The sequence below is a fragment of the Gracilinanus agilis genome, chromosome 2 (assembly GCF_016433145.1).
Source record: "Gracilinanus agilis isolate LMUSP501 chromosome 2, AgileGrace, whole genome shotgun sequence".
NCBI classification, from domain to species: Eukaryota; Metazoa; Chordata; class Mammalia; order Didelphimorphia; family Didelphidae; genus Gracilinanus; species Gracilinanus agilis.
In genome coordinates this window covers 553,203,048-553,230,128 of record NC_058131.1, presented here as the reverse complement: position 1 = coordinate 553,230,128, position 27,081 = coordinate 553,203,048, and the positions used below count along the sequence as shown (strand labels likewise).

The following is a 27,081-nucleotide window of genomic DNA, read 5'->3' as shown; positions in this document are numbered from 1 at the left end:
TCCAGACAAAAGGAGTACCTCGCTTCTAGTCCGTAACCAAGACGACCGCCTCCGCTCGCATACAAGCTCTCTCCTCCCATTGCGTCTTCTTACCAGGATCAAAGATGGCCGCTCCCGTCTACTTTGTATGACGATTCGATCTGTGGAGACTCCTCTGACTTCCTAACCATAATCAAAAGGGCGGCCTCTCGCGTGGAGATTGCTGTCAGTGCGCAAGCGCAATGTCGCTTCCTCTGCCCAGGAAGATGGCGTCGGGACGGATGTGTGGGTACCTGGAGGTTCTTCGCGTATTACGGTCTCGGCGCCAGGTACAGCCCCCTTTACGCCAGAACCTGGGCGCGGGCATACAGCCTCAGCTCACCTGCCTAGAAGTAGGCAAGCCCAGTATGTGCTGGTGACTTCGGACCCCTGAAGCGGGAAAGAGATTAGCTGCCTAATCTCTCCGTAAATAGGTTAGGAGGTCGTGACCTCCGAGGTTCGGTTTTCGTGTAAAGAACTGGCCTTAAGAGCCGGGAGACCAGAGTTTAAGTTCTGCCCTTACCACTCTTGCTAGGTGATCGTGAGGAAATTACTTGTTTTGAGGTTTTTTGTTTTTTTTCACCTGTAAAGTGAGGGCCGGGATGGTTGTGCCTTTGGCCATTTATAATTCAAAGTTCCTCTGAGGACCAGATGTGCTGCTGCGTATTAAAGTGCTTTGAAAATTGTAAACCATTATACAAACGTAAAATTATCAATAATATTAATGCCATAGAGATATAGAGGGACCTCCAACCCACAACTTTATGTATGGCCTGTCTGCAATGAATGACGGGTCATCTTATTTGTCATTTCCCAACTTTAGTTCCACAGTGTCTCCCAGAACTCATACTGGCTTCGTGGACCACAGTGGAAACGACCACTTGGCATCAGCCTATTCCCAGCTAGACAAAGGGGGAAAGTGTCTCCCTGTGTCTACCACTTGGGCCCAACCCCACGGTGCCTCAGCACCTCCACTGCCCTGTTTGCAGAAAGCCAGGTAAGAGACCAAAATGTTATCAAGGAACTAGTACCAAAACAGATGCTTTTTGATTGGAGAATGACTAAACATTCTAGTATCTAATAAGTGAGTGAAAGGGGATATTTTGAGAAGCAGTTAATAGGATTACTATAGGAAAATATGGGAAGACTTAAAAGAACTGATGCAAAATGAAAGTGAACAGAAACAGAAAAATTATATACTCAGTAATTACAAAAATGTAAATGGAAAGAACAAGAAAACAATCAAAACCTGTTCCTATAAAATTTTAATAATGAAGTTTGGCCTCAAAGAAGAGATATAAAAATACTAACCTTCCTCCTTTGCAAAGATTGTAAGAGCATACATTTAGATCTAGAAGGAGCTGAGAGGGAACTATGGGTATTGCACATTACCAATTGATGTTGAATTTGGTTTCTTGGTTGGTTAGTTTTGCCAAGCTTTTTTACCTTCTTTATTCTTTGCTATAAAGGACAGCTGTCTTAGCTATTTGGGAGAGGGTAAAGAAAGACTATTTTAGGAAATGTAAGTGATGTAAAAAAAATTTTGTAATAGCTAACATTTATATGGCACTTTGAGATTTACAAAGCACTTTACATGTTATCACTTTTGATCAAAAAAAAGATATCAAAACTTTTAAAAACAGAAGTCAGGTAACATGACATGGCAGTGCATGGTAATACTGTCAAAGAACATTACCATTAGAAAGGACCTTAAAACATTTAGTTCAACTCTCTTATTTTACAGAAGCATTATACAAAATAGACATTTTGTTTAAAATACCTTGGTTTGAGTCTTAGCTTTGGTGCTTGCCTGCAGTTTATTTCACTTGCATAAGCCTCAGTTTTCCCCATCCAAGAAAAGGGGAATAATGATACTGATACTGCATTTATCACAGGTTTAATATTTGAAAAGTGCCTTGCAAATTATAGTGTTGATGAAATAACTATAGGAGTTCAACTTGGAGAAATGACTTGGGCTTTCCAAAAAAAGAAAATGAACTAAAATTATGGCAAGAAAGATTTAGATTTTATATATAATATGGGGGGAAGTATACAGATTCTTTTTACTAGATGATTTAGGCATGGATAAAATCATCTTCCTAGCTTAGAAATTCTTTTTTTTTTTTAAACCCTTACCTTCCATCTTGGAGTCAGTACTGTGTATTGGCTCCAAGGCAGAAGAGTAGTAAGGGCTAGGCAATGGGAGTCAAGTGACTTTCCCAGGGTCACACAGCTGGGAAGTGTCTGAGGCCGGATTTGAACCTAGGACCTCCCATCTCTAGGCCTGGCTCTCAATCCACTGAGCTACCCAGCTGCCCCCTAGCTTAGAAATTCTTGTGCAAACTGTGTACCACCACATTAGAAGGATGGGGAGTTACACAAGTAGATTAAGATGTTACATTGTAACATGAGGACCCAAGAAGAGACATTGGAGATTCCTTGCTGTTCTTTTTTTCCTTTTTAAAACTTTATTGATGCTATTTTCATTTTTTCATATCATTTATTTCATTATGATTCATTTTCTATCATCCCCACCCACCAAAGCCCAATCAAATAAAATAAATCAACACATTGGCCATGTCTGAAAAAAACAAAAAACAAATGCATTGTTCTGAATCTATTATGCACCACCTCTCTACTGAGAGAGATGCCCAAGTATTTACCCACTTGGCTCTTTACCAAATTACTTTTCTTCCAACAGGTGCAGACCTCTCCCGTTCTCCCTTCAACCCCTTCCCCAACATCAGTGACAGAGGTAGTTCCAGGTGGAGCTGCTGATGCAGTCCAGGCTGCCGCAGAGCAAAGCCTAAGTGACCTGGGGCTAGGAGGCTTCACCCCAGTGGGACTCGTGCAGAACCTTTTGGAGTTTGTACATGTTGATCTGGGCCTGCCATGGTGGGGAGCCATTGTTACATGTAAGGGGAATAAGACTTTTGAAGTAAGAGAAACAGGAGCTTGGGATAGGGGCTTGCAGGCAAATGAAAATTAGAGGGATGGAACCTGATTAAGCAGGATATCAGGGATCACAACCTCAGATGAGGACCAAAATGATGGGGCTTCAGAAGAAGTGACTCAGGTAAGAAACATAGGTCAGAAGTCTTAGATGCATAGTTTCTCAAAGTGGCATTTTGAAATTGGTGTTAATCTGTGGTTCATAAAGAGTCCTCAGGCCCAAGGACTAATGGGGGGTGGGGAGAGGGGGCAGTAGAGTAGGAGGGACAGAAGTCAAATGGTAAAAGCCATTTTACAGAAAGACTTGAATATTTGAATGTAGGAGAGGGTTAGAATAAAATCCCTGTGACTAATATCATCACTGTAGGCTAGATGGGAAGAACCTTGATCCACATTGCTAGGAAGCTGGTCATGCAGGATGGGTAGAGAAGAAGATATTACAACATTAAGCCATCGGTGCTTTTCTCTCACTAGCAACGACTGAACTCAAGAGCACCTATCTTGCAAAAATTAATATTAGGCTTCTTGATTGAACAACAGATCAGAGCTATAGAAATAACAAATTCCAAATATTTTCCTTTGTCCTGTGCCCTTCATATGAATTACAGTTGATAGGTTAGGATGAGATTGTCCCTTCCTGTGGGGACCCAATCCCAGCTAGACTTAGGGCTGCATACAAATTCACATCTGTCTTTGGTTTGCTTTTACTAGGCACTGTTTTTGCAAGAATCATGATTTTCCCCCTGATTGTGAAAGGCCAGCGAGAGGCAGTGAAGATCAATAACCACATGCCTGAGATTCACAAATTTTCCAACCGAATGAATGAGGCCAAATTATCAGGGGACAAATTTGAATGTGAGTCAATGAAGGAATAAGTATGGGAAAGATTCATCTTTGAACTTCTGGCATTTTTCATGAAGGTGTAAGCAGCTTCAGCAGAATCACTGAAGGTCTTGTTGGAGCATTGCTGGGGTTTGGGCAAGTCTTGGATGTTCATTCATTCTCAGTGAATAGCAGGGGAGTGTATTTGAACTGAGCATAGAGAAGTGTGTGTTAAGTCATAAGGGGGATATTTCCCTCCTCTGGTACTCCATGGTTAACTTGCTTCACCTCTACTGGTCAGTTTCCAGGGCCTTTTCAGAACTACAGCTTTACCAGAAGAAACATGATGTGAGTCCTATGAGAGGATTCATTGTACCCCTAGCTCAGGTGAGAAGCTGTGTCATTTTCCTTCTAGACTTCTAGGATTCCTTTCCTGTCTTTTTCCCACTCTCCAGCCTCCCAAGAACTGATTAAGATTCTCTCCTTAGGGGGCAGCTGGGTAGCTCAGTGGATTGAGAGCCAGTCCTAGAGATGGGAGGTCCTGGGTTCAAATCTGGCCTCAGACACTTTCCAGCTGTCCCCCATTGCCTACCCTTACCACTCTTCTGCTTTGGAGCCAATACACAGTATTGACTCCAAGATGGAAGGTAAGGGTTTTAAAAAAAGATTCTCTCCTTAGTACATTGTAGGGCAAGTGGTTGGTTATTCCTCTAATACCGGTCTACTTTATGATCTAGGCTCCTATCTTCATCTCCTTCTTCATTGCACTGAGAGAAATGGCCTATCTCCCTGTGCCCAGCATGCAGAATGGTGGTCTCTGGTGGTTCCAGGATCTCACAGCAGCTGACCCCCTCTATGCATTGCCCTTGTTAGTCACAGCATCAATGTGGGCAATCCTGGAGGTAAGCCTGGATTTTCCTGGGAAACTGATTTTCCAGGTATAGGTAGTAAGACTTATTAAATTCTGAGAAATAAAGGAAAAGTGTAAAGCCAAAAAATTATCATAGAAAGCTAAGAGTAGGAGCTGGGGTTAAGAGAAGTAGGAAACTGGTTCATTAGTGAATTCACCTTTGGCCCATAGACTTCCAATACAGGCCTACTTTATTGGGTTGTGGGTGGCATCAGGCAGATTGTTCAGGGTTGCAGTTGGTTTCATAGGAATGATCAGCCAAATCTAGTTAGCTCCCTAATGTTACAGTGGTGTGTGGTTATAATGTGTTATTGGATTGTTCCTCCTATTTTCTCCAGAAGTAGAAGATAGATGCATTTTTCTTCCTATGGTTTATTTCCTACCTCTTCCTTATATTTAACTTCTTTCCCTGTGTCTCTGCTTCTTTTTCTATCTTTCCCTGCCTCCTTCTTTTACATTGACTGTTCCATTATTGACAGCTGGGTGCTGAAACTGGTGTCAACAATGCCAATCTTCGTATGATGAAAACTGTCTTCCGAGTGCTGCCCCTGATAGTCTTGCCCTTCACCATCAATTTCCCCACGGTATGTCAAACTGAAGGAGCTGGGCCCTTCTTTGTCTGCCTGGCCTAAACTCTGCTCTGTCACCTCACACACTAGAGAGAGTCTTCCTAAAAATCCTTCACTCTTTTTCCAGGCAGTGTTCACATACTGGTTCTCTTCCAACCTCTTCTCGCTGGCTCAAGTGAGCTTCCTTCAGATCCCAGCTGTACGTATTTGGCTTCGAATTCCAAAGCGAATCACACATGAGCCAAACCAGTTGCCTACACAGGAGGGCCTCATTAAGAGCATCAAAACAGGTACCACTTGTGTTCTAGGGAAAGGGCATTTCTGGAGGGAGGTGATTAGAGGAGAGAACTAATGCTGACTGGAAGCTTATTGCTTCCCCCATCAGGCTGGAAAAATGCCCAGACAGCTCACCAGCTAAAGGAGCGGGAGCGTCGCATGAGGGATCACCTGCAGCTTGCAGCTCGAGGTGAATCATTTTTCTTGATTTGAGGAATTCTAGACTCTTTACAGGCTCTCTTCTCTCTCTCTGCTTAACTATTTTCTCTCTTCTCTAGGTCCCTTACGACAGACCTTTACCCACAACCCCTTGCTACAGCCTGAAGGTAAACAGCCTCCTACTACCACCAGTACCAGCAATAAACCAAAGTCACAGAAGCCCTGGAGGGATACTCTTGGATGACCAGTGTATTCACCATCAACATAATGGGGAACTTTGATTACCAAGAGCCTCAGAGTTCCTGAGAGCAAGGTCTGGGTAGTGACTCCCTACCATGTTCCTAGGAGCAATGAGATTGTGATGACATTCAATCTCAAAAATGTTCAATGCCACAGACTCTTGATAAACTAACCCACAAGGTGGGTTTGGGAAGGTTTTCAGTGGTATATGCATAGCAAGCATCTGAGCCACTTTGTCTTCTCTGGAAAGGTAATAAACTTCTTATTCATATGCTATTTCCTGATTCTTCATCAGTAATGAACTGGGAAAAGGGTAGTATTTGTCAGAGCTAAGGGCATTCAGGATGACAAAAGTGTGTCAATCCAGACTTCATTATCATATAGGCCTAAAGACTTTTTAAAAAATTTTCTTTGCAGCCTATATTTCTTACCACCCTATATAAGTCTTTTCAGCTAAATATTCACCTCTGCTTGAAGAATTATGTGCCTAAATTGGCTAAAAAAATCCAGTATATAATTAAATCTGTAGCTCATGTTTATAGCCACACTTTCACCCTGAGAGGTAATTCACTGGAATTTTACCTCTATTACAAATGATAAAATGTACTAATGGTCATATAGTATCCAGTACCTTACACTTCCCCTTTTCTCTACCCATAGCATACATAAGGCATGGCCCTAAGAAGATCCATGCAATATTTTCCAGATGATGGGTCTAGATAAATATTTATTAATGAGATTGATTTTTTTTAAGACCAAGAAAGAGAGGTGTTTGACTGTAGGCCCCACTATTTAATATCCTTTCCATGTTTATCCTCAGTGGAGGTAGAAATCAACTTTTTAATCAACATTTTATACATTCTAAGTCCCACTTGAAATAATAACTTCACCCAGCTGTATAAAACACAATGGGCTTTAAGTTGGGAAAAAAGAACTTGGAGAACACTTTTAGAGCATCGAGATTTTTTTCCCCATCTATACCAAATCTCTGAAAATCAGAGCCAGGGCTGTTCTAAGAGCAAACCTGAAGGTGTGACAAGAAAGAGGTCACGGTCATCCCTTTTATTGTTTTCCAAGGTGATTCTACAAGTGCTTCCTACCCCTTTGGTAGATTCCTCTCTGATGAAGACAGAAGGCCAAAAACATGCTAACTACCCCCTAGCAGGGCTCCCAATGGGAAAGAGAGTTGGGTTGGGAGTACCTGTTCTAGACACTTGCCCCTGTTCCTTCTCCTTAGGACCTACTAGTAGGGAGACCAAGCTCAAAGTGTGCTTGCTTCTTTCTACCCCCAACCTTCCACTTAAAAATCTGGAACAAGAAGTAACAAAAAACAATAAATTATTCTCCACCTCTCTTAAAGAATAAGTTCAAAAGGTTCCTCCAGGTCTGGACTTAGTAAATTTGTCCTCAGGGAAGGAACCCATCCATCCCTCTTAACCTCTGGCCCTGGCCAGTAGAAAAAGGAAATTTCCTGCCCTCATTGGCTCATTAGGGGAAAAGTCAGGTTTTTGGATTAGTTGGACTTGTTGTGCTGTTGCTCTGACATCTCTTCTCCATCTTTCAAATCCATCTCTGCAGCAACTGACATGCACAGGATCTGGAGATACCTTGTGGCTGAAGCTAGGAGGAAGAGAGAAAATGGGTCATAAAAGAGGAGGGATTGTGGGAAGTTAGTGGGAGTTGGGAAGTGTGTGGGAATTGATCTGTATCAGACTCTGAGACAAGGGAGAGTCACATCAAAAAGGCAGGGGTCTTCATCTTACAGAACAAGAAGAAAAAAAAATCTTCAAAAGCCAAGGTCAGAGGTCATCTAAGACTCACCCACAATCCTTCGGAGGCAGTGTGGCCGTTTGTGCTCTGGCACTCTGACGAGGAAGAAGTAAAAGGGCAAGCCTGACAGGGCAATGCCAATGCCGATGAGGGAATTGATGGTATCACTATAAAGAGGGACAGCCACCAGGAAGATGGTACAAAGGCAGAAGACGATGGGGAAGAACAAACTGAGCTGCAAAAGGAAAGTTGAAGATAATTTTTGAGTCTAGACAGTCTGAAATTCCCATCACAGCCTAGTGCTCTATGGAAGATGGCTAATATCTGTCACCCAATAAGGTCATTAATGCTTCCCTTTTTTTATTATCCTTGTGTGAACCCTATAGTTTTGTTCCCACAGAGTTTCTCATGTCTAGATTCCCATCTGCCCCAGAATAATACTGGACAGTCTACCTTCCTGGTTCAAAATTCTCTTGCTAGCATATCCTCTAGTTGTTTCATAAGGGACAAGGTTAATGAATCACCTTGAGGGGCCGGTGTCGGTCAGGCTCCTTCCAACGTAAGTAGAGCTGCCCCACGATGGAGAGACCCACAAAGAACCAGTAGCTGAAGCTATAGTAGTTGATGAGCTGGAAGATGTCCTCCACACACAAGTAGATTAGTGCCATAGCTCCCTATAAATATATAAACCCTGGAGTTACCAAGAACTAGACACAACCTTTCTTGCAACTGTGAGTAAACTATTACCAACCAAGCCATCATTGAGAGTAATACTTACATTAAAGAGCAGGGATGGCACTGGAGTATATCTCTCAACATGAATCATGCAGATAGCATCAGGGAGATGGCCTTCTCTCGAGCCCACAAAAAAAAGCCTGTTTCAGGGAGGAGAAAGGAAGCAGAAGTGCGTTGAGGTGAGGCAAAAATTAAGAACCATGGGATATACATGGATTGCCATCAGTATACAAAGAAAGGTGGAAGCTGAATAATGGAATCAGGATGGCAAAGTTGAAAAAGTTAAAAGGCTTATCCATGGCCAAAATAATACTAAAGTAGACTGGACCCCATAAGCCTCTCATCCATCCTTCACATCCATTCTCAGTAACCCATGGTATCTCAAGAACACCAATCTCACCTGGAAGCAGCTACAATGGAGGCATTGAGACCCCCAAAACAGGATAAGGCAACAGCCACGGGAATTGTCCAGTTGAATATTCCAAAAATTCTGTCAGCAAATGTCTAAATGGGGTGTGGAGTAAGGGAAAAGGTAAGGGGGGGAAAGAAAATGTATACTATGTGAAAGTCAAAAACTATGCTCCCACCCTAGGAATCTCATGCTTTCTCCCCTAAATCTGAGGTACCCATTCTCCAACTGTACCTTGGAAGTGGTCCATCAAGGCTCTAAGGCAGGGGTTGGCAACGTATGGCTTTCTGCAGGAGCCATAAAGTCCATTTTTTTTCAGGCGCTGTTACAGGAGCGCGCACTGTGAGCACTGTATGGCTCTCACAAAATTACATTTTAAAAAATGTGGTGTTTATGGCTCTCACGGCCAAAAAGGTTGCCGACCCCTGCTCTAAGGGAACAGGGACCTATCTACCCTAGGTAAACAACTTCCTCGCCCTCTTGATAGCCAAAACCCTTTACCACAGCAACAGCATCACTGTCCAAGATGTCCTTCATGCTCAGCACAGTGTAATAAGCCACATTGGTTAAAATGTAGATAATAGTAACAATGGGCATGGAAATGCCAATGGAGAGGGGCAAGTTCCTACAATAAGAGAGCAAAGAACAGATGTTAGTCCTATTCCCCTCTAGGTAATTTTCCAGTATCCTTAAAGACTCCTCCCCTTACCACTACAATCTTTCCCAAGAGCAGTGGGATGGCTCACTGTACCTCAATCTGCCTTTGAATCTGAGGTTCTCTGGTGGTAAAAGAGCATTTACTCAGTGAGCATTAAGGATACAATCTCTGCCTTCAAGGAGTTTACATTCTCCTAGAGAAAAATCCTGTATAGATTACACTTTGTAACTATAAAAGCCCTATATAAATGTTATCATGATTGCGTTGGCTTAAGTCCAGAGGTTCTAATTCTATTCATAACCAAAGAGCATTTGGGAAAAGTGCTATTAAACTTCCACTACAGATGGAGAATTGATGGATTCTGAGGGCAGATTGAAACATTTTTTTCTCTTTATTTTTCTTGCTTTTTTTTTTTTTTGGCAATATGACTAAAGTGGAAATATGTTTTGCATGACTTCATATGTATAATGGGCATTGTATTTCTTGCCTTCTCAATGCGTGGAGGAAGGGTAGAGAGAGGGAGAGAATTTGGAACTGAAAATAAAATAAAAAATTAAGGAGGCAGTGCTACATCTGAAAAAAAGAAAGAAAAAAATCTACTATACATAAGTAAGAAGGAAGAGTTGCTCATGGTGGGGGCTGGAGGGTGGAGGGGTGGAGAGAAGTGGTTAATGGAGAAGGGCTGGATTACAAGAGAACCCTGTAGGAAGGTGGAAGCCATTTACCCAGATGTCCAATCTGCTAATAAGAATACCTTCCCCTAGGCACAAAACAGAAGCCATTTCCTACCTAGCACTCCAGATTATGAAGCCTTAGTACAGGTAATACAGGAAGGCTCTAAAATGTCCTATGCAGAACAGCAAGAACAAGAGAGAGAGCCATCCATCCTAACTAGTTTACCTACTAATGTAACTAGTATCTAGGGGATTGACTAAAGATCTTTCAAGGTCCCTTTCAGACCAACAGTGCTATTAAGGACACTCCTAAAATGCCAGATGGAAATCCTTAGTCATTCTGGTTCCTTCCAGCAGGTGGAAACATCATTCCAGCCTGAATCCAGCTCATTTCTACTAACTGCTTCCTAATTAGGCTCTTATCTTTCATTAAAAGGCCACCTTGTTGGTTTCTCAAAAATAATATGGTCTCATTTGCATATTATTTTGCATGAAAACGATTTTATTCGTGACTCCAAGATGTACAAAAATATATCCATCCTCTGCTTTTTTCTTTCCTCTGCAAACCGAAAGCTTCTGCTTCATCAGTTTGGCCACTAATTCACAATACTTTGAAATGTTGACTGGTAGGAATTGGGAAAGATTGGGAGATTTTCAGTAATGTTGCTTCTATAGTGTATCTCCCAGAGAAATCAAAGAAGGAAGAAAATGTCTCATATGTACAAAATATGAACAGCAGCTCCTAATTTCCAAAACTATTACTACTCAGATTATCACCATTCTCCCAGTCATCCAGGCATGAAACCTAATTGTCATCTGAAATTCCTAACTGTCTCGCCACTCCCCATATACAATCTGTTGCCGAGTCCTACCATTTCTACCTATAACATGACACTGTCACCACCTTGGAACAGGCCCTCATCACCTTGATGTCTGAACTATCTCAGTGACCTACTGGTCTCCCTGCTTTGAGTCTCTTCCCCACTCCGGTCTATTCTGCATTCAGCTGTCAAATTGATCCTCCTAAAGCTCAAATCTGATCATGTCAACCCTTCACACACACATACACATACACACCCATTCAATACACTCTAGTAGCTGTCTATCACCTCCAAGAACAAATATAACCTTTGGCTTTTAAAGCCCTTCATAGATCGACCTCTTCTTACCTTTCCAGTCTTCTTACACCTTTCTCCTCTCCACATACTCAGTGATCCAGTGACAATGGCCTGCTTGCTATTCCTTACACAGAACGCATTTTATCTCACAACTGCATTTTCACCAGTAGACCCCCATGTCTGCTATTCTCTCCTTCTTCATCTCCTTGTCCTGACTTCCCTGAATTTCTTCAGGTCCCACCTTCTGCAAAAAACCTTTCCTATTCTTCCTTAATTTTATTTTTTTCTCTTTTTTTTCTTCTTTTTTCTTCCTTAATTTTAGTGCCTTTCCTCTGAGATTGTTTCCAGCTTATCCCATAGATATTTTTTTGTGATGTAGCTATTTACATGTGGTCTCCTCCATTAGACTGTGAGCTCCTTAAGACCTGGGGCTTTCATCTGTATCTCTTCTTCTTCTTCTTTTTTTTTTTTTTTTAATTAAAACCCTTACCTTCCATCTTGGAGTCAATACTGTGTATTGGCTCCAAGGCAGAAGAGTGGTAAGGGTAGGCAATGGGGGTCAAGTGACTTGCCCAGGGTCACACAGCTGGGTCTGTATCTCTTCTTGTAGGAGCAAAGAAGCAGAACTTAACAGGTTGCCCATCATTTGGACATAGCAATGGAATGGAATACTATTGTGCTGTAAGAAATGATGAAAACAGGCTCAGTTCACAACAGTGAAACCTGTAATCTATTCTAGAATGATACTGATCACTCCCTGGGGTCATCCTCATAAGGAATGATGATCCCAATTTACCTATGTGCCTAACCTACCTAATACTGTAGTGAGTCAAAAGAAAACAACAACCACTGATAGTACTGTAAAATGAGGATAATAATAAAAACTACCTCAAAGGGTTATTCTGGGAGTCAAACAAAATAATGTATGTAAAGTACTTTACAAGCATTAAAGTGTCATATATCATTAAAGAGCATTTATTAAATGCCTTCTATATGCCAGGGACTTTGCTAAGCCCTAGGGAAAGATAAAATAAAACAGGGCAGGCCCCCTAGGAGCTTACATTCTTATCAAGGAAGACAAATGCACACTTAGAAATATAATAAAAATCTGTACAAATTTTTTTTAAAAAGAAATATTTTGAAAGAGGCAATTTCAGAGAAACCTGCTAAGAATCAATGCAGTGAAGTAAGCAGAATCCGGAGAACAATTTATGCAATAACGGCATTATAAAAGCATTTTGAAAGACTTAAATTCTGATCAATGCTGTGGTTTGCTGTAATGAAGAACATTATGAACCTCTTGACAGAGAAGTGATAGACTAAATATACAAAATGAGACATACATTTTTGAACATGACCAATATGGAAATGTATTTTGCTTGACTTTGTATATTTGTTATAAGAGTTTTTAAAAATTTTATCTTTATTTTATTCCTGCAACAAATTTACACATAAGTTTTCCAAGGTTACATGATTCATGCTGTCTACCTCCCCTCTTCCCTCCTCCCCTCCCCTACCCCCCCAGTTGACAAGCAATTCTACTGGGTTTTATATGTATTATCACTCAAAACCTATTTCTCTATTGTTTATGTTTGTAAGAAAATAATCTTATAAAACCAAAACCCCAAATAATATACCCAAATAAACATGATAAATCATACGTTTTCATCTGCATTTCTATTCCAATAGTTCTTTCTCTAGATGTGGATAGCATTCTTTTTCATAAGTCCCTCAGAATTGTTCTGGATCATTGCAGTGCTGTTAGTAGCAAAGTCTATCACACTTGATCATCCCACAATGTTTTAGTTACTGGGTACAATGTTCTCCCAGTTCTGCTTATTTCACTCTGTATCAATTCATGTAGGTCCTTCCAGTTAGTTCTTTCTGAAACCATCTTGTTGATTATTCCTTATAGTACAATAGTTTCCCATCACTGTCATATACCACAGTTTGTTCAGCCATTCCCCAATCGAGGGACATTCCCTCAGTTTCCAATTCTTTGCTACCACAAAAAGCACAGCTATAAATATTTTTGTACAAACAGGTCCTTTTCCATTTCTTTTTATCTCTTTGGGATACAGACCTAGTAGTGGTATTGCTAGACAAAGGGTAAGCAGTCTTTTAAAGCCCTTTGGACATAATTCCAAATTGCCCTCCAGAATGTTGAATCAATTCGCAACTCCACCAGCCAATTTTGCCACATCCCCTCCAACATATATTATTTTCCTTTACTATCATATTGGCCAATCTGCTAGGTGTAAGGTGATATCTCAGAGTTGTTACAAGAGTTTGTTGTTTTTTTTTAAACCCTTACCCTCCATCTTGGAGTCAATACTGTGTATTGGCTCAAAGGCAGAAGAGTGGTAAGGCTAGGCAATGGGGGTCAAGTGACTTGCCCAGGGTCACACAGCTGGGAAGTGTCTGAGGCCAGATTTGAACCTAGGACCTCCTGTCTCTAGGCCTGGCTCTCCATCCACTGAGCTACCCAGCTGCCCCCTGTTACAAGAGTTTTGGTAATTTTGTTTTTATTCCCCATTGGGACCTGGGAAGGAGGCAAGATAAAATGTTTGTTAATTTTTTTGTTAATTAACAAAATTAATAAATTTTGTTAATTAATAAAATGTTAATTTTAATTAATGATTATTAATAAGCTTTATAAATATAATACTTGGAGTATTGGACATTAAATCCTACAAATAAAATGTATTTTTTATGATATTCAAGGTTTTCAAACAAATAGATTAATTCAATATAGGTATAGATTTGAAAAATAAGGACAGGACAATTTTGAGTCTATAAGGGGAGTACACATATAGTCTTTAATAACTTGTATATAAAGGCAAAATAAAGGCAAATGCATGGGAAAGTATAAATATGCAATCTGTGATGAGGACCCACCTTTCAGGATTCTTGATCTCCTCGGTGACATAGTTGAGAGTGTCCCAGCCCGAGTAGGAGAAAAGAGCAGAATACAGTGCCAAAGCAATATTTCCCATTGAAAACGAAGACCCCTCAAATGAATCCTCAAAGTTAGCCGCCTGTCCTAGAATCCAGAAAATTTTGTAGGGTAGGAATATTAAGACAGCCCAAAATCTCAAGGTAATTCAGACAATGCAGATGAATATGACTTCCTAAGATTTCCAGAAACTTATGAAAGACTAGGTTAAAGATTCAGAAAGGAACACCTGACAGTCTCCTAGGATCCCCTCATTTAGAGCTGAGGACTTAAGCCAACATCTTCATTTTTCAAATGAGGAACCCTAATGCCCAAAGTTGTGAGATGACTTGTCCAAAATCATGCAGCTAGCAAGCAGCAGGGCCAAGATTCAAAACCAGGACCCATGACTCCAAATCTAATGCTCTTTTCACTACAACATGCTGCTGGCCAGAAGGAAAGGAAAGACAGGGAGGATCTGGGGTGAATTAGACTAATGCAATGAAGTCAAACTAAAAGAGAAGCAGAGGTTACTAAACTGTTCACAAAGATGCCCATGGGGCACATTTTGACTTAGAAAACCACATATTAATATTACCTGTGCTTTATTGCATTTTTATTTATTTCATTAAATATTTCCCAAATTCATTTTAATCTTGTTTAGGAGGCAATCAGGAGCTTTGCGGGGTTACATGCAGCCCCTCACAGTTTTGACAGATCTAGTCTAAGGGACTAGTCCAAATGGTGAGGGTAAGAGGCCACAAGAGAACAAGAAGGCTGAGATATGTACTAATGTCCCAGAGCTGTATTTAATTTGCCTCATTTGTGGTCCCTTTTCATGACCAGCCCACAGGAGAGATAAGTGTTAGATAAGAAAGAGAAGTTTAACGTATCTAGGAGAATGATCTAGCATCTAAGTGGACACACCCGCCCACACCTGCACCATCTGAAAATAGGCAGGGAAGAGAGTCAGGTAAGTACATTTCTACCTTCTCCTACTCCCAAAGGGGGCAAAACCCTAGTGTGCAGCATGGGGCTTAGGAGTCCTTAAAAGTGCATGGACCAAGCACTTTCCACACTGGACCCTTTGCCAAGACCAGCCCTGCCTCTTACCCTGGCCAATTTTGACAATGCCAGCAATGATGACCACAATCAGGGCCACTACTTTCGCATAGGTGAAAATGTCCTGTACCAATGTTCCCCACTTGACATAAGCACAATTAATGAAGGTTAAGAGACCTGGAAGAAAAAAAAAATCCTAGTTAATGGCTCTGTCAGGGGAGAAAGGGGCTGGGGATGTTGCTTTCCAAGCAGTTACCTTTGGTGATGTCTTTGGGGCCAAGAACTCTGACCTGCTTTCTTTTTCTAACTTGGGTGCCAGCGGGTCTCATCATTATACCCAAGAAATTAGCTGAGCTCGTGTGCACAACCCTGATCTAGAGGTCATGGAGTTACCCACTAAGAACCCATGTCCTTGCCCTCAAGTAACTTACCATCTAAATCAAGGACACAGGACAAACATATCAGATACACTCAAATATCTCATCAGATATGAGACAATAGCAGAGGCAGCTAGATAGTGGGACAGATAAACTATCTGATAAGAGTATTAGACCTGAAGTTAGAAAGATTGAGTTCAAATCTAGCCTGCAATACTTCTATTAACTGTGTGAGCCTGAGGAAGTGACTTCTGCCTGCCTCATTTTTCTCATCTGTAAAAATGACATAATAGTATCACCTTCTAGAGTTATTACAAAGATGATATATTTGTAAAGCAATTTGCAAACCTCGAAGTGCTGTATAAATGCTATGCTATAATTAGTACACCTATACACATTCACAACAGAGGGCAAAAGATGATGGAAAGAGGTTAGTGGTGATATACATAGTGCAAAGATCCAGAGAAAAAAAATTATGCTATTTCTCCCATCCCCCAGCTACATCTCTGAGGACCCTGCTCTGACTCTGTTATGTTACTGCTGAGTTATTTTATCCCTTCTGTGAGAATAGTCTTGTTGGGACTTATCCTCTGTCTGAGCCAACAGGTCAGGACGCGTGACCGAGGATTAGAATCTAAGCCAGACTTCCTGTGCCTGCCAGCCCCATTGCTTATTTTTCTGTTGAGACACTTGAGAGGGCTTCTGAGAGTAGGTAGGAGCTTTCTCTCTAGCCCAACAATCGTCTCAGTAGGAACAACTACAAGGATTCCTCAGGAAATTCCCTGGATGTAACTCTAGAATCTTAGCATGAGGGAATCTGGTAAGGACCACAGAAGCCCTCTAGTCCAGTGCCTTTTTTTTTTTTTTTAAACAGATGAGAAACCTCAGAGAAGTCCTGATTTACTTGTTAATTGCTAGCAGAGTCCACCCTCCAACCCAGGTCTCCCAAATCTCTATCCTAAGGTCTTCCCCCTGTTACCATAATACCTCTCTCCCTATTTCCTATAGCTTTGGTAAATCTCGTAGGTGAAAGAAGAGTCAAGGAAGGGAAGAAGCCCACATACTGCCCACAGACAGCTGGCTTCAGTGATACAGGATGTGGGAAGAAAGGTAGAAAAAGATTTTAAGTCCAGTTAAATGTTTCTTAAAATCTGTTCTAGTCCCAAAGCTCCCCTTCCTTGGATTCTCTTTCTCATTCTTTCCTTCCCTAAAACAGAATAGACATATTCCCCTGAGGACAAACTTGAGCCACCTTATCCTCTCCTGGGCTCCTTTCCCCTGTGGGCTCCAAAGGAAAGGACAAAGTTTACCTTTGTCATACCAGTAATAAAACTCAGTCACACTGGTAGTCTTGCTAGCTTGAGGCTACCATGTCAGTTGGAAATCCCAAGACTTTGACAGCTGTTCCTTGCTCAAGGCTTCAGTTGTTTCAACATATTAAATGAGGTATGGATTAGATGGCCTCTGAGCTCCCTTCCAGCTCAAAATCTATGATCCTATGATTATGCTCCAGTCTGCCCAACTCCCTTTTTCTGTAGAGTTCAGAACTCTACACCACTATGACCAAATGATCAAAATAACCAAAATGACCAAATGACAAAAAAATTATTCCTCACCGCAACCATATCAGACAGGGGACATTTAATTCTATAAAAGTTCTATAAAAATTCTAAAAAAGTTCTATAAAAGAACAATTCTGTATTCTCCCACCGCCTCTTAATTCTTCCACTGACTTTTACCGTTCTAGATCTTTGCTTTTTCCAGTAAGGATCATTTCTGTTCCCTACAAAGTTGAAAAAAAAAAAAACACTACAATAAACAATCAAATCTTATCAGAGGGCTAGGCCAAAATGCAATTAGAGAGCCAAGCCTCACCAATTGCCAAGTTAATCATTAAGGCACGTCCAAGCATGCACAATCAGGCTGATTCTACCCTAAATGAACAAGAATCCTCCATCTTAGCCTTCAGCTCACTGATCTTCCAGCATTTTGGAGCTCCCTGGACTTCCCAACATCCAGTTTACTACTCCCAGACACTCTCATTCAGAGATTCCTAGAAGACTGTCAATCCCACCTTTCCTGACTCTTTCATTACCCCTATATCCTCCTGACCACCACCGGCTCTCACTTCCATTGCCTACTTTTGCCTCTCCCTCTCTCCCTTGGTATCTTTCAAAAGATACCACAATGTACCAACATCCTGGTAAATGAAAGCTCCATGATCTTTCAGTTTTTGCCAACTAGTACTTTAGATTATAGGTAATTGCAGACTATACAAAAGACTCTGAGCTACTCTAGGGAATGGATTCTAACTGGTATGAATTCAAGAGACCAGCCCATTCCACCAACGGGTCAGAAGAACCACTAAGTATGGAAACAAAGCCTGAATTCAATCTCACCTTTGATACTACTCCATATGAGACCTTAGGCAAGTCATAACCTCCCTAGATCTGTTTCTTTATCTGTAAAATAAAGGGTTAAACCAGCTCAAATGTGGTATGATGGATAGAAGACTAGACTTGGAGTCAGGAAAGCACTGGGTTTGATTCTTGCCTCAGACACTAATTCCAATGACGAGTCATTTAACCACAGTGGGCCTCAGTTTCCTCATTTATAAAAACAAAATGTGTTGGACTCGATGACTTCTAAGATCCTTTCCAGCTCTAAATCTATGATTTCTTCCTGAAACTCAGAGCTCAACAAACAATCCTCTACGTTTTACTACAGCAAATGGTAATAAAAAATGAAAAGACATTTGCACAGTTCACTCTTCATAATCCCCTACTCCATTCTCTGGATCCAACAGAGAATGGAATGGATCCTCTCTGTAGTATTACTCCAATTCCCTATTCCTCTGGTCTTAGAACTCTTCATTTTTGCAGGCTTTGCCACCCTAAACCTCAGGCAATTGATATGTTTAGTGGTAACTCGGAGAAGATAGTGTGTCAGCTTTATGACCCAAACTCCTCTGATATCATCTTGCTAAATTAGTTTATTTATTCAGTCATGTTACTTTACCATACAGTATCTAGTTTGATCTATTTGTTTAGCATGGAAAACTCTTAAAGTAAAAAAGGAGTCCTCTGAAGAGAGGGATGAAAAAGAGAGGAGTGGTACACCTCTTTTTTCCCTGCTTTAAAACCTCTTCTTTCTGTGGCCTTGGGAGCAAGAAGTGAGTATGGCAAGTAGGAAAATGCTGACTTGACTCTTCCTATGCTTCTGAGGGTGGATACAGCTGATAGGTGGCTCCAGAACTATGGCCAAGATCAATGCTCTTGAAGTGGGGCCCTAAACTGATGCTTTGAAGGCAGAGCCAGAGGAGGGAAGTACTTATAGAATAGAAAGATATACACTGGACTAATTCCAAAGCAACCTTGACCCCATATTTCCACCCTGTTTGGCAATTCAATTCTTCCTCAACTGTGGAGGTGCAGGTCCAAACTAGAGTGTATCTATGGAGTCCACTTGTGTCCAGAGAACCTCCTGGAGATCTAGCCCAGTCTTGGACCTTTCTTGGTCTAAGGAAGCCAACTCGTCTCTAACACCAACACATACTTGGACTTACTTAGCCTGCCATGGACCTTCTCTGGAGTAGAGCCAAACTCCAGAGTAAACTCCAGTTGCCCCTAGAAGGTTCTGGACTAAGTAATCCCAGAATCTGGCTTCGATTTCTAGAGCCACTCAACCAAACTAGAGCTCCCAAACCTCTGCTGGCTTAGATTTATACCCCAAGCATGACCTCAAAAGTGAACTCTCCCTAAGGTTAGACATTAATTGGCCATATTCAAGAATACCTGCTACAAAATCATCCCATGAAACCTAGGCCTCTTGGGAATTTGTGTACAGGAAAGTGTGGGTTAGAAGAATCACTGGATTGAAATGAACCTAAAAAAAAAAACATCCTTTAGTCTAGTTTTACTTTGAACCGAAAATAAGAACCTTGTAGCATTTCCATTAGGTACTGGAACATAAATATGTAGGCATATCACACACACAGAGATATGGAAAAGTGGATAAAGTCTTTTTTTTTAAACCCTTACCTTCCACCTTGGAATCAATACTATTGTTCCAATATTGTATTGGAACCAATTGGTTCCAAGGCAGAAGAGTGGTCAGGGCTAGGCAAGGGGAGTTAAGTGATTTGCCCAGGGTCACACAACTGGGAAGTGTGATTTGAATCTAGGATCTTCCATCTCTAGGCCTGGCTCTCAATCCACTGAACTACCCAGGTAAAGTCTTCTAAGTTGTTCCAGAAAACTTCCAAATGTTGACTGGAACAAAGTCTGTTTCATCCTGAGGAGACACAGATCCCCAAAGTACCCTTCAATCACCTCATTAGGAAGGTTCTATTTTTCTCCTATTTCTCAAACCCAATGTCCCTTTGTAGAAATGCAGCCCTATTGTCTAAAATGTTCACTCAAAAACAACTGGTCCTGGAGTAGCTAGGTGGCTCAGGAGATAAGAGTGCCAGGCTGGGTTCAAACATGACCTCAGATGCTTCCTAGCTGTGTGACCCTGGGCAAGTCATGTAACTCCCATTGCCTAGCCCTTACCACTCTTTTGTCTTGGAACCAATACTTAGCATTGACTCTAAGATGGAAGGTAAGGGTTTAAAAAACAATAAAAATAGAAATACATTGGTCCTAATTTATTGGTCATAATATAGTTTGCCTACTAATCATTTAATGGCTACTTGTATAGAAATGCACTCATCATCTACTCCTTTCCTCTCTGGGTACTTTAATCCCTGAAATATCAGCCCAGAAAAAATGTTGGGTGGGTCTTCTCTTAGTAATCAGTCTTAACTCTAGCTCTGGGTGTTTTTGATCTCAGTACCATCTTTTCTGCTGCCTTACTTGCTGTATCAGTCCAATTTCTTCTCGACTGCCCCCGTTATCCTAAGACTCTTCCCTAATCTCTTTCTTCAACTACTCTTAAGAACAGAGAAAAGAAGGAAAAGAAAAGGTCACTTGCATAACCTTGTAAGATCTTCTGGGCCTCAGGTTTCTCATCTGCAAAATCTAGGTCTAGATGACCTCTAAACCTCTTCCAGTTCTAAATCTATGATCTGCCTAAAACTTTGTACAATTCTACCACCTCCCCCACCTCTTCCACTCACTCGCTGCCCGTAGACTCCTTCATCTGAAAACCTTTCTGGAAGATGGCATTCTCTATTTCTAATTCTAATGTCAGCACCAACTAACTTTGGGGGATTTTCTAGAACAACCTAGAACCACTTTTCTGTATGTATGTGTGTGAAATGCCCAAGTGTAAGGTTTAAATTAATATCCAATAACTCCAACTATTAATTTTATAAAGTTTATTAATAATCACTTTAAGTAGAAGGAATAAAAGTAAACAGAAGTATAAAAACCTAAGTATCTAACAAAAATAAGACCACGTGAAAAATCTTCCTGCCTGGGACTCACCCCACCTCCACAAACTGTGATCAGGGGAGAAGAGAGAGAGGCAGGGTCACACACAAACTTTTTCTCCAAAACTTAAGGACATAACATGAGAACAAAAGTGTGTGTAATTAGGATCTGCACCCTAAAACTACAACTTTAAGAGTCCTGGGGAGCAGATTCTAATAATACACAAGTACTGATGTCTAAGAATTTAATGGAGGCCCCTTAAAGACTCTCTTGGTTCAAAGTAGACCTGACCCTAAAGGATAGTTTCTTTAAGATCTTATCTAAGCCCAAATGGACCACTTAACAGAACTCAGAGTTCCTGGTTCAGCATATCTTTAGCCAGATTGTTGCTCTGAGTCCATATAGGATATAGAATTTAACTTTCCTCACTTACCTCTGATTATCTAGTTTTCTAGCACAGAAGAAAAATCTTATGAGAACACTCCTGGAAAAGGTAACTGGCTTCCCTGCGGAGGCCAGTTCAAAGGGCAGAGGCCAGCTGGGGCCCCACGTCTAGCTGTTCTGCCTCATTAGTCTTGTGTACATGAAGTCAGTGGTTTTGGTACAAGGAAAAACTGCATGACACCACATACCCAGGGTCCCCTAGAGCACGGAGATCAAAAAGGCCAAGGCATAGCCTTTTCAGGTCATCTAACAGTCTTGTTCAGTCCTCTTACTAAGCTGAATACAGCTATGTTAGTCCCAAGGAGCCAGGTTTTCCCTTTTAAAATGATCCAGTAGAAAGGGCATCGACCAGGTCTGTCTGGAGTCTAAAGACCTAAATTCATATCCTATCTCTGACAATGACTACCTCTGGGACCTCAGACAATTCTCTCAACCTCTCTGAGCCTTGTCTATAAATTAAGGGGGCAAGACTAGATGGCCTTAAAGGTCCCTGTGAGCCTAGAACTCTTGAAACTATGATCCTAAAAGTAACTGGGCACCAACAGTATTTAAGTCTCCCAGTAGGTACTTTGGAGTGATGAGGACGTGGGTGCCCTAAGCAGAAAAGACAGCACTTCCAGGTGAACCCTTGTTCACCTACCTGAAATATTCCTTCATAGCAAGATACAGAAAGTCTTATGGGGCTCCCCTTAGTGAGATGATCTGTATACAATGGGAAGAGAATAAAAGAGGGCTGTCTGGTACAGGCACTGGCACTAGGAGCTGAAAAGGCATTCTCATGGAAGAGGGGCAACATCTGGAAAAAGGGATGGATCTATTTAAACTATGAAGTATGGGCAAGTTATAACAGGGTCCAATTTTGTCCAATTGCCCCCAAAGAGAGACCCAAAACAATGAAGTTGGGCTACGGGAAGGATATCAAATTCCTGGGTTCTAACTGGCCTCTGCCCTTGAATCACCCAGTTGAAAACATTAAATCATAGATTTAGAGTTGGAAGAGCCTGTGAGACTCTTTAGTCCAGCCTCCTCAGTTAGCAGCTCAAGAAACTAAGGTCTGGTGAAGTTCATTGACTTGCCCAATGTCATCCAGGTTTAGGATTTGAATGTCAAATCAAATTTGATTTCGAAGTCAGTTAGGATTTGAACATAAGCCCTCTGACTGCAAATTTAGAATTTATTCCATTGCATCATGAATCCTCCCTTTCCTCAGGGTATCTGTTTCTTCCTCAATAAATTAGGGGAAATTATATTAGCTTCCTTCCTCCCTTCAGGCCCTGGATAAAAATGTTAGTAGTTAGTAGTTAGTAGATAGAGCACCAGGTCTAGAGCTGGAAGGACATGGGTTCAAATTTGACCTCAGACACTTCCTAGCTATATGACTCTGGGCAAGTCACTTAAGCCCTTGCCCTTCTGTCTTAAGAGTTGTTACTAGAACAGAAGGTAAAGATATATGTAGATACATCACATATATGTAATATATACACTATCATTGCATATAATAACTATTGAATACTATTAACTTCTATGTCTTTTTTTTTAATCCTTACCTTCAGTCTTTGAAGCAATCCTGTATATTGGTTCCAAGGCAGAAGAGTGGTAAGGGCTAAGATTAAGTGACTTGCCTAAGGTCACACAGATAGGAAGTATCTAAAACCAGATTTCAACCCAGGATCTCCTGTCTCTAAGCCTGCTTCTATGTTCTTTCCTTTTTTTTTTTTTTTTTTTTAATTTAAACCCTTACCTTCTGTCTTGGAGTTAATACTGTGTATTGGCTTCAAGGCAAATGAGTGGTAAGGGCTAGGCAATGGGGGAATGAGGGTTAAGTAACTTGCCCAGGGTTGCACAGCTGGGAAGTATCTGAGGACAGATTTGAACCTAGGACCTCCTGTCTCCAGGCCTGGCTCTCAATCCACTGCGCTATTCAGCTGCCCCCTCTATGTTTTTTTCTGATGGGATTCAAGTCATTTTCTCTATATATATAGATAATGGAATATATTTATGTCATATACATTCTCTATATATCCTATATGCATACATATATGTATACATCTTCTACATATATATGTGTATGTATGTATGTATATATATATATATATATGATGCTTTGAATGCCAATGGAAGAAGAGAACATAGAAATTGATAGTATTCAATTGTTATTATACCATCACTGATACGATTACTGCCTGTGCATTATGGTCCCTGGCTCCCTGCAAGGTCGTGGGATAGATGGTGGTAATGATAATGATCCTGTCCTCCCCTGTGGCTATGGAGGTATCCCTCTACCCCCACGATACCCCCAGCCAATTCTTGGTCTTGTTTTGGAGTGAGTTACAGAGCAGAGGTGTCAGCCTCCTCAACCACACTCCAGACCAGATTAAAATGTAATTGGGAAAGGTTTAACAAAATAAATAAAACATAAATCATGTTAATTTGTGGATCAATAATATTAATTTATGGTTTTCAAAGTCAATATGAGGCTGGCCAGCAGGGATCTGTTTCTATTTTGAGTTTTGACATTTTTGCTGTAGAGGCTAGGAACAGGGTTTGAAGTCAGAATGACCTAGCTTTAGTAATTATAGGACCGTGGACAAATATGACCTTTCTCAGCCTCAGTTTGTCTATCTGTACAATAAACACAATAATATCTGTAGTACTTACTGTTATGAGTACCAAACGAGATCCGACTAGTAAAACACTTTACAAATCTTAAAATGTTCTTCAACTGTCCCTTGTTACTACTGTTATTCTGTCCCAGGCTAGTTCTCAGAACCGGGGAAAATCTGATGTAAAGGAACAGTTCATACACTCTCCAGATGAGAGAAGCAAACCAGTAGCTTACAGGAGAGAAGATTCTTCCCAACTTCAAACTCTTTTATCCTTTCCCATCAGAAGGATTATCCCCCAAGAACCTCCCTTTCTCTATGGCCCTCTGTCACCTATTCTTGTTCCATTGTGCTTTATTTCTCCTGCATGCCGTCCACAAGAAGTCATAGCTGAAGGCCTAAAAGCAGAAGGAGCAGGCAAAAAACCTCTTAACAAGCTCACAGAAGAAATCAAGAAGCAAGTAGTCAGGAGTTATTTTGTGCAATCATGGTCTGAATCATCAAGAAAAAAGTGACATCATGACCAATATACTCCATTTAAGAAAGCAAGAAGATCTGATGCATTTTAAAAATATTCAAATTAAAATAAAATAAGAAGTTTGAGGGCTTTAAAGGGTAAGTTTCTGTCATGTGGAAAATAAATTTAGATGAGATTGTTCATTCGCTGACAGTGTCAAAGAAATGAAGCTTTGTTAAATGCATAAATTCAAGAGGGGAAAGCATTGAAACCAGAGGATCTCTTTGAAGCCTGGCTTTGTTTCTTACTACCTATGTGACCTTCATTTGGCAAATGATTTCACATCTCTGGCTTTCAGATTCCACATCTGCAAAATTGGGGGCACTGAATTCCATGACCTTTAAGCTTCCTTCTAGCTTTAAAACTATGACCTTTCCTGCTGGAGTCCAATAAATAGTGAAATGAACCTTCCCTTCAGTAAACCAGCCTGCCATCTCTGCTCTAAAGGAAACAAAGGAAACCAAGGATGTGTCTAAGGCCTTTAGGCTAGAAAACACCCTCCTGAGAACACAAGGCACCGCCCTTCAACTGTCCTCTGGCTCTAGTACCCACACACAAAGGATACCCAGTCAGAGACAAAAGACACCCGGAGACAAGCATCCGCATCCATAGTATCAGAAGACTCTGAGAGCAGAAAAGCTCAGTACTTTGGCCAGAAGCAAAAGCAGAGACAAGCTGGAAATTTGGGAAGGACAGAATAGGAAAGTAAAAAGAGCCTGAGCTGACAGTAACAATAGTGGTTCTGCAGAACCTTGCATTCCTGACTGCTTCAGAGGTCAGCCATGGCAGCTGTCCGAAACAAGACACCATTTCTTCATTTCCTAGCAACGGGGGATCAGAGAGGGAGAAATGCCCCAGGTATCCAGACATTTCATGTGTCCTAGACTGGGATGGTATCAAAATCAGGAATAGAAAGATTAGTGGAATTTCCTCCTCACCCTCCTAGTGTAGTGTCAAGGGTATAGTATTAGGACCACTTGGAAGGAAAACATAAATTTTGAGGATCTAGGATTTACAGCAGATCACAAGCTATCTAGTATTGGGGGGTCTTAATCTTATTTTTATGTCATTGATCCCTTGGACAATCTAGTGAACCTATGAAGTCCTTCTCAGAAATGTGTTTCTAAATTTATTAAAATAAAATGCAAAGGATTTCAAAGGAAACAAGCCTTTTTTTTAAGTAGCAGTTTTTATTTTTTAGTGTCCATCCAAATTCATGGACCCCCTGAACTCTATTCCAGCTCAAGAACCCCTTTTCTCTTAATCTACGGGTTAGAGAGCCATCTGGTATTCAGAGAAGTTAAGTGATAGCTAATTTAAGTGTCAAAGGCAAGATTTGAACCCAAGTCTTTCTGACTCCAAAGCCCATCATCCTACCCACTTCACTATAGTGCTTCTCCCCGGGAAGGGAAGAGGGAAGGCAACAGGAGGGATAGCTCTGTTCCTAACCTGCTTCTTACTCCCTCACCATTTCTCTGTTCTCTCACTCCCAGGTCCCAGCTCTGCTATAGCCCCCCAACTTTCCATCCCAAATTGCCCTTCCCCAACTTCACTCACAGATACAGGCAGCTGCAATCAGGCGTCCAGCAGCATACGGAGCAAAACAACTGGGGAAGAAAGGTTGCACCATGTAGTTGGCAAAGGTGATGGCAATGATGGCCTGGCTGGTGGGCTCAATGATAAGGAGGGAGGTCCAGAGTCGGATGAAGGCCATGAAGCTCCCAAAGGCCTCGAGGATATAAGCATAACTAGCCCCAGACTTCTTGATGGTGGTGCCCAGCTCGGCATAGCAAAGGGCTCCAAAGACCGAGAAGAGGCCCCCAACAGCCCAGATAACAAGAGAGAGGCCAAAGGAAGAACTGTACATGAGGACACCTTTGGGTGAAACAAAGATACCAGAACCAATCATGTTCCCCACAATCAGGCACACTCCATTGACCAGGGAGATCTCCTTCTTCAGTTTTATCTGTTCGGGTCCTGAATTGGGCCCATTGGATAAGGATGGAACATCTTCTTCATGCTGTGCAGCCACTTCATACTTGGTGCTGTCAACCATTGTAGGATAAAAAGAAAGTCTTCACCAACTCTCTGGCATTGCCCTCTGAGGAAGAAAGAAAATGATCTTGAAGGAATTGGCTAGATGATTAATCTCCTACGAAAGCCAGAATTATGAGTGCTCCTCCTCTTCTCTACCCCCAGAATTTCCCTACCACCTCCTACCCACCTTGGCTTGACTGAATCTTTGAGAGTAAAACCAATCAATCAATTAGTAAACATTTATTAAGCTCCTACTATATGGCCAAGTGTTAAGGATACAAACAGGAGACAGGCCTTGCCCTCAAAGGGCTTACATTCCACAGAAGAGGAAAAGATATCCCACCTCCTAGGAAGAAGCAATTTCCTCCACCTTTATGATCAGAAGATTATAGTTTTAAAACAATAACTCTAGTCCAACTAT

The 27,081-nt window shown here is 41.3% G+C and overlaps 2 protein-coding genes across 3 annotated transcripts; one reads left to right on the top strand and one right to left on the bottom strand.

The window, feature by feature from the left end:
• The first annotated feature begins 245 nt into the window (after nt 1–245).
• OXA1L (OXA1L mitochondrial inner membrane protein) lies at nt 246–6,222 on the top strand. 2 transcript variants are annotated; one of them, XM_044662286.1, is made up of 10 exons: nt 246–308; nt 842–1,015; nt 2,720–2,933; nt 3,682–3,825; nt 4,094–4,179; nt 4,530–4,694; nt 5,182–5,286; nt 5,399–5,561; nt 5,657–5,737; nt 5,826–6,222. In XM_044662286.1, the coding sequence occupies exons 1-10, from the start codon at nt 246–248 to the stop codon at nt 5,948–5,950; spliced, it is 1,320 nt and encodes a 439-aa protein (XP_044518221.1). In that variant the 3' UTR covers nt 5,951–6,222. The 2 variants fall into 2 exon arrangements, with proteins under 2 accessions (XP_044518221.1, XP_044518220.1); XM_044662285.1 differs by having other exon boundaries at nt 246–371.
• Nucleotides 6,223–7,210: 988 nt separating this feature from the next.
• SLC7A7 (solute carrier family 7 member 7) lies at nt 7,211–26,679 on the bottom strand. The gene is made up of 9 exons (XM_044662284.1): nt 26,181–26,679; nt 15,359–15,484; nt 14,209–14,353; nt 9,362–9,485; nt 8,852–8,955; nt 8,495–8,591; nt 8,241–8,390; nt 7,768–7,951; nt 7,211–7,566 (listed from the first exon to the last, which is right to left on the bottom strand). Exons 1-9 carry the CDS (start codon nt 26,677–26,679, stop codon nt 7,460–7,462), a joined length of 1,536 nt encoding a protein of 511 aa, XP_044518219.1. The 3' UTR covers nt 7,211–7,459.
• Nucleotides 26,680–27,081: the final 402 nt, after the last annotated feature.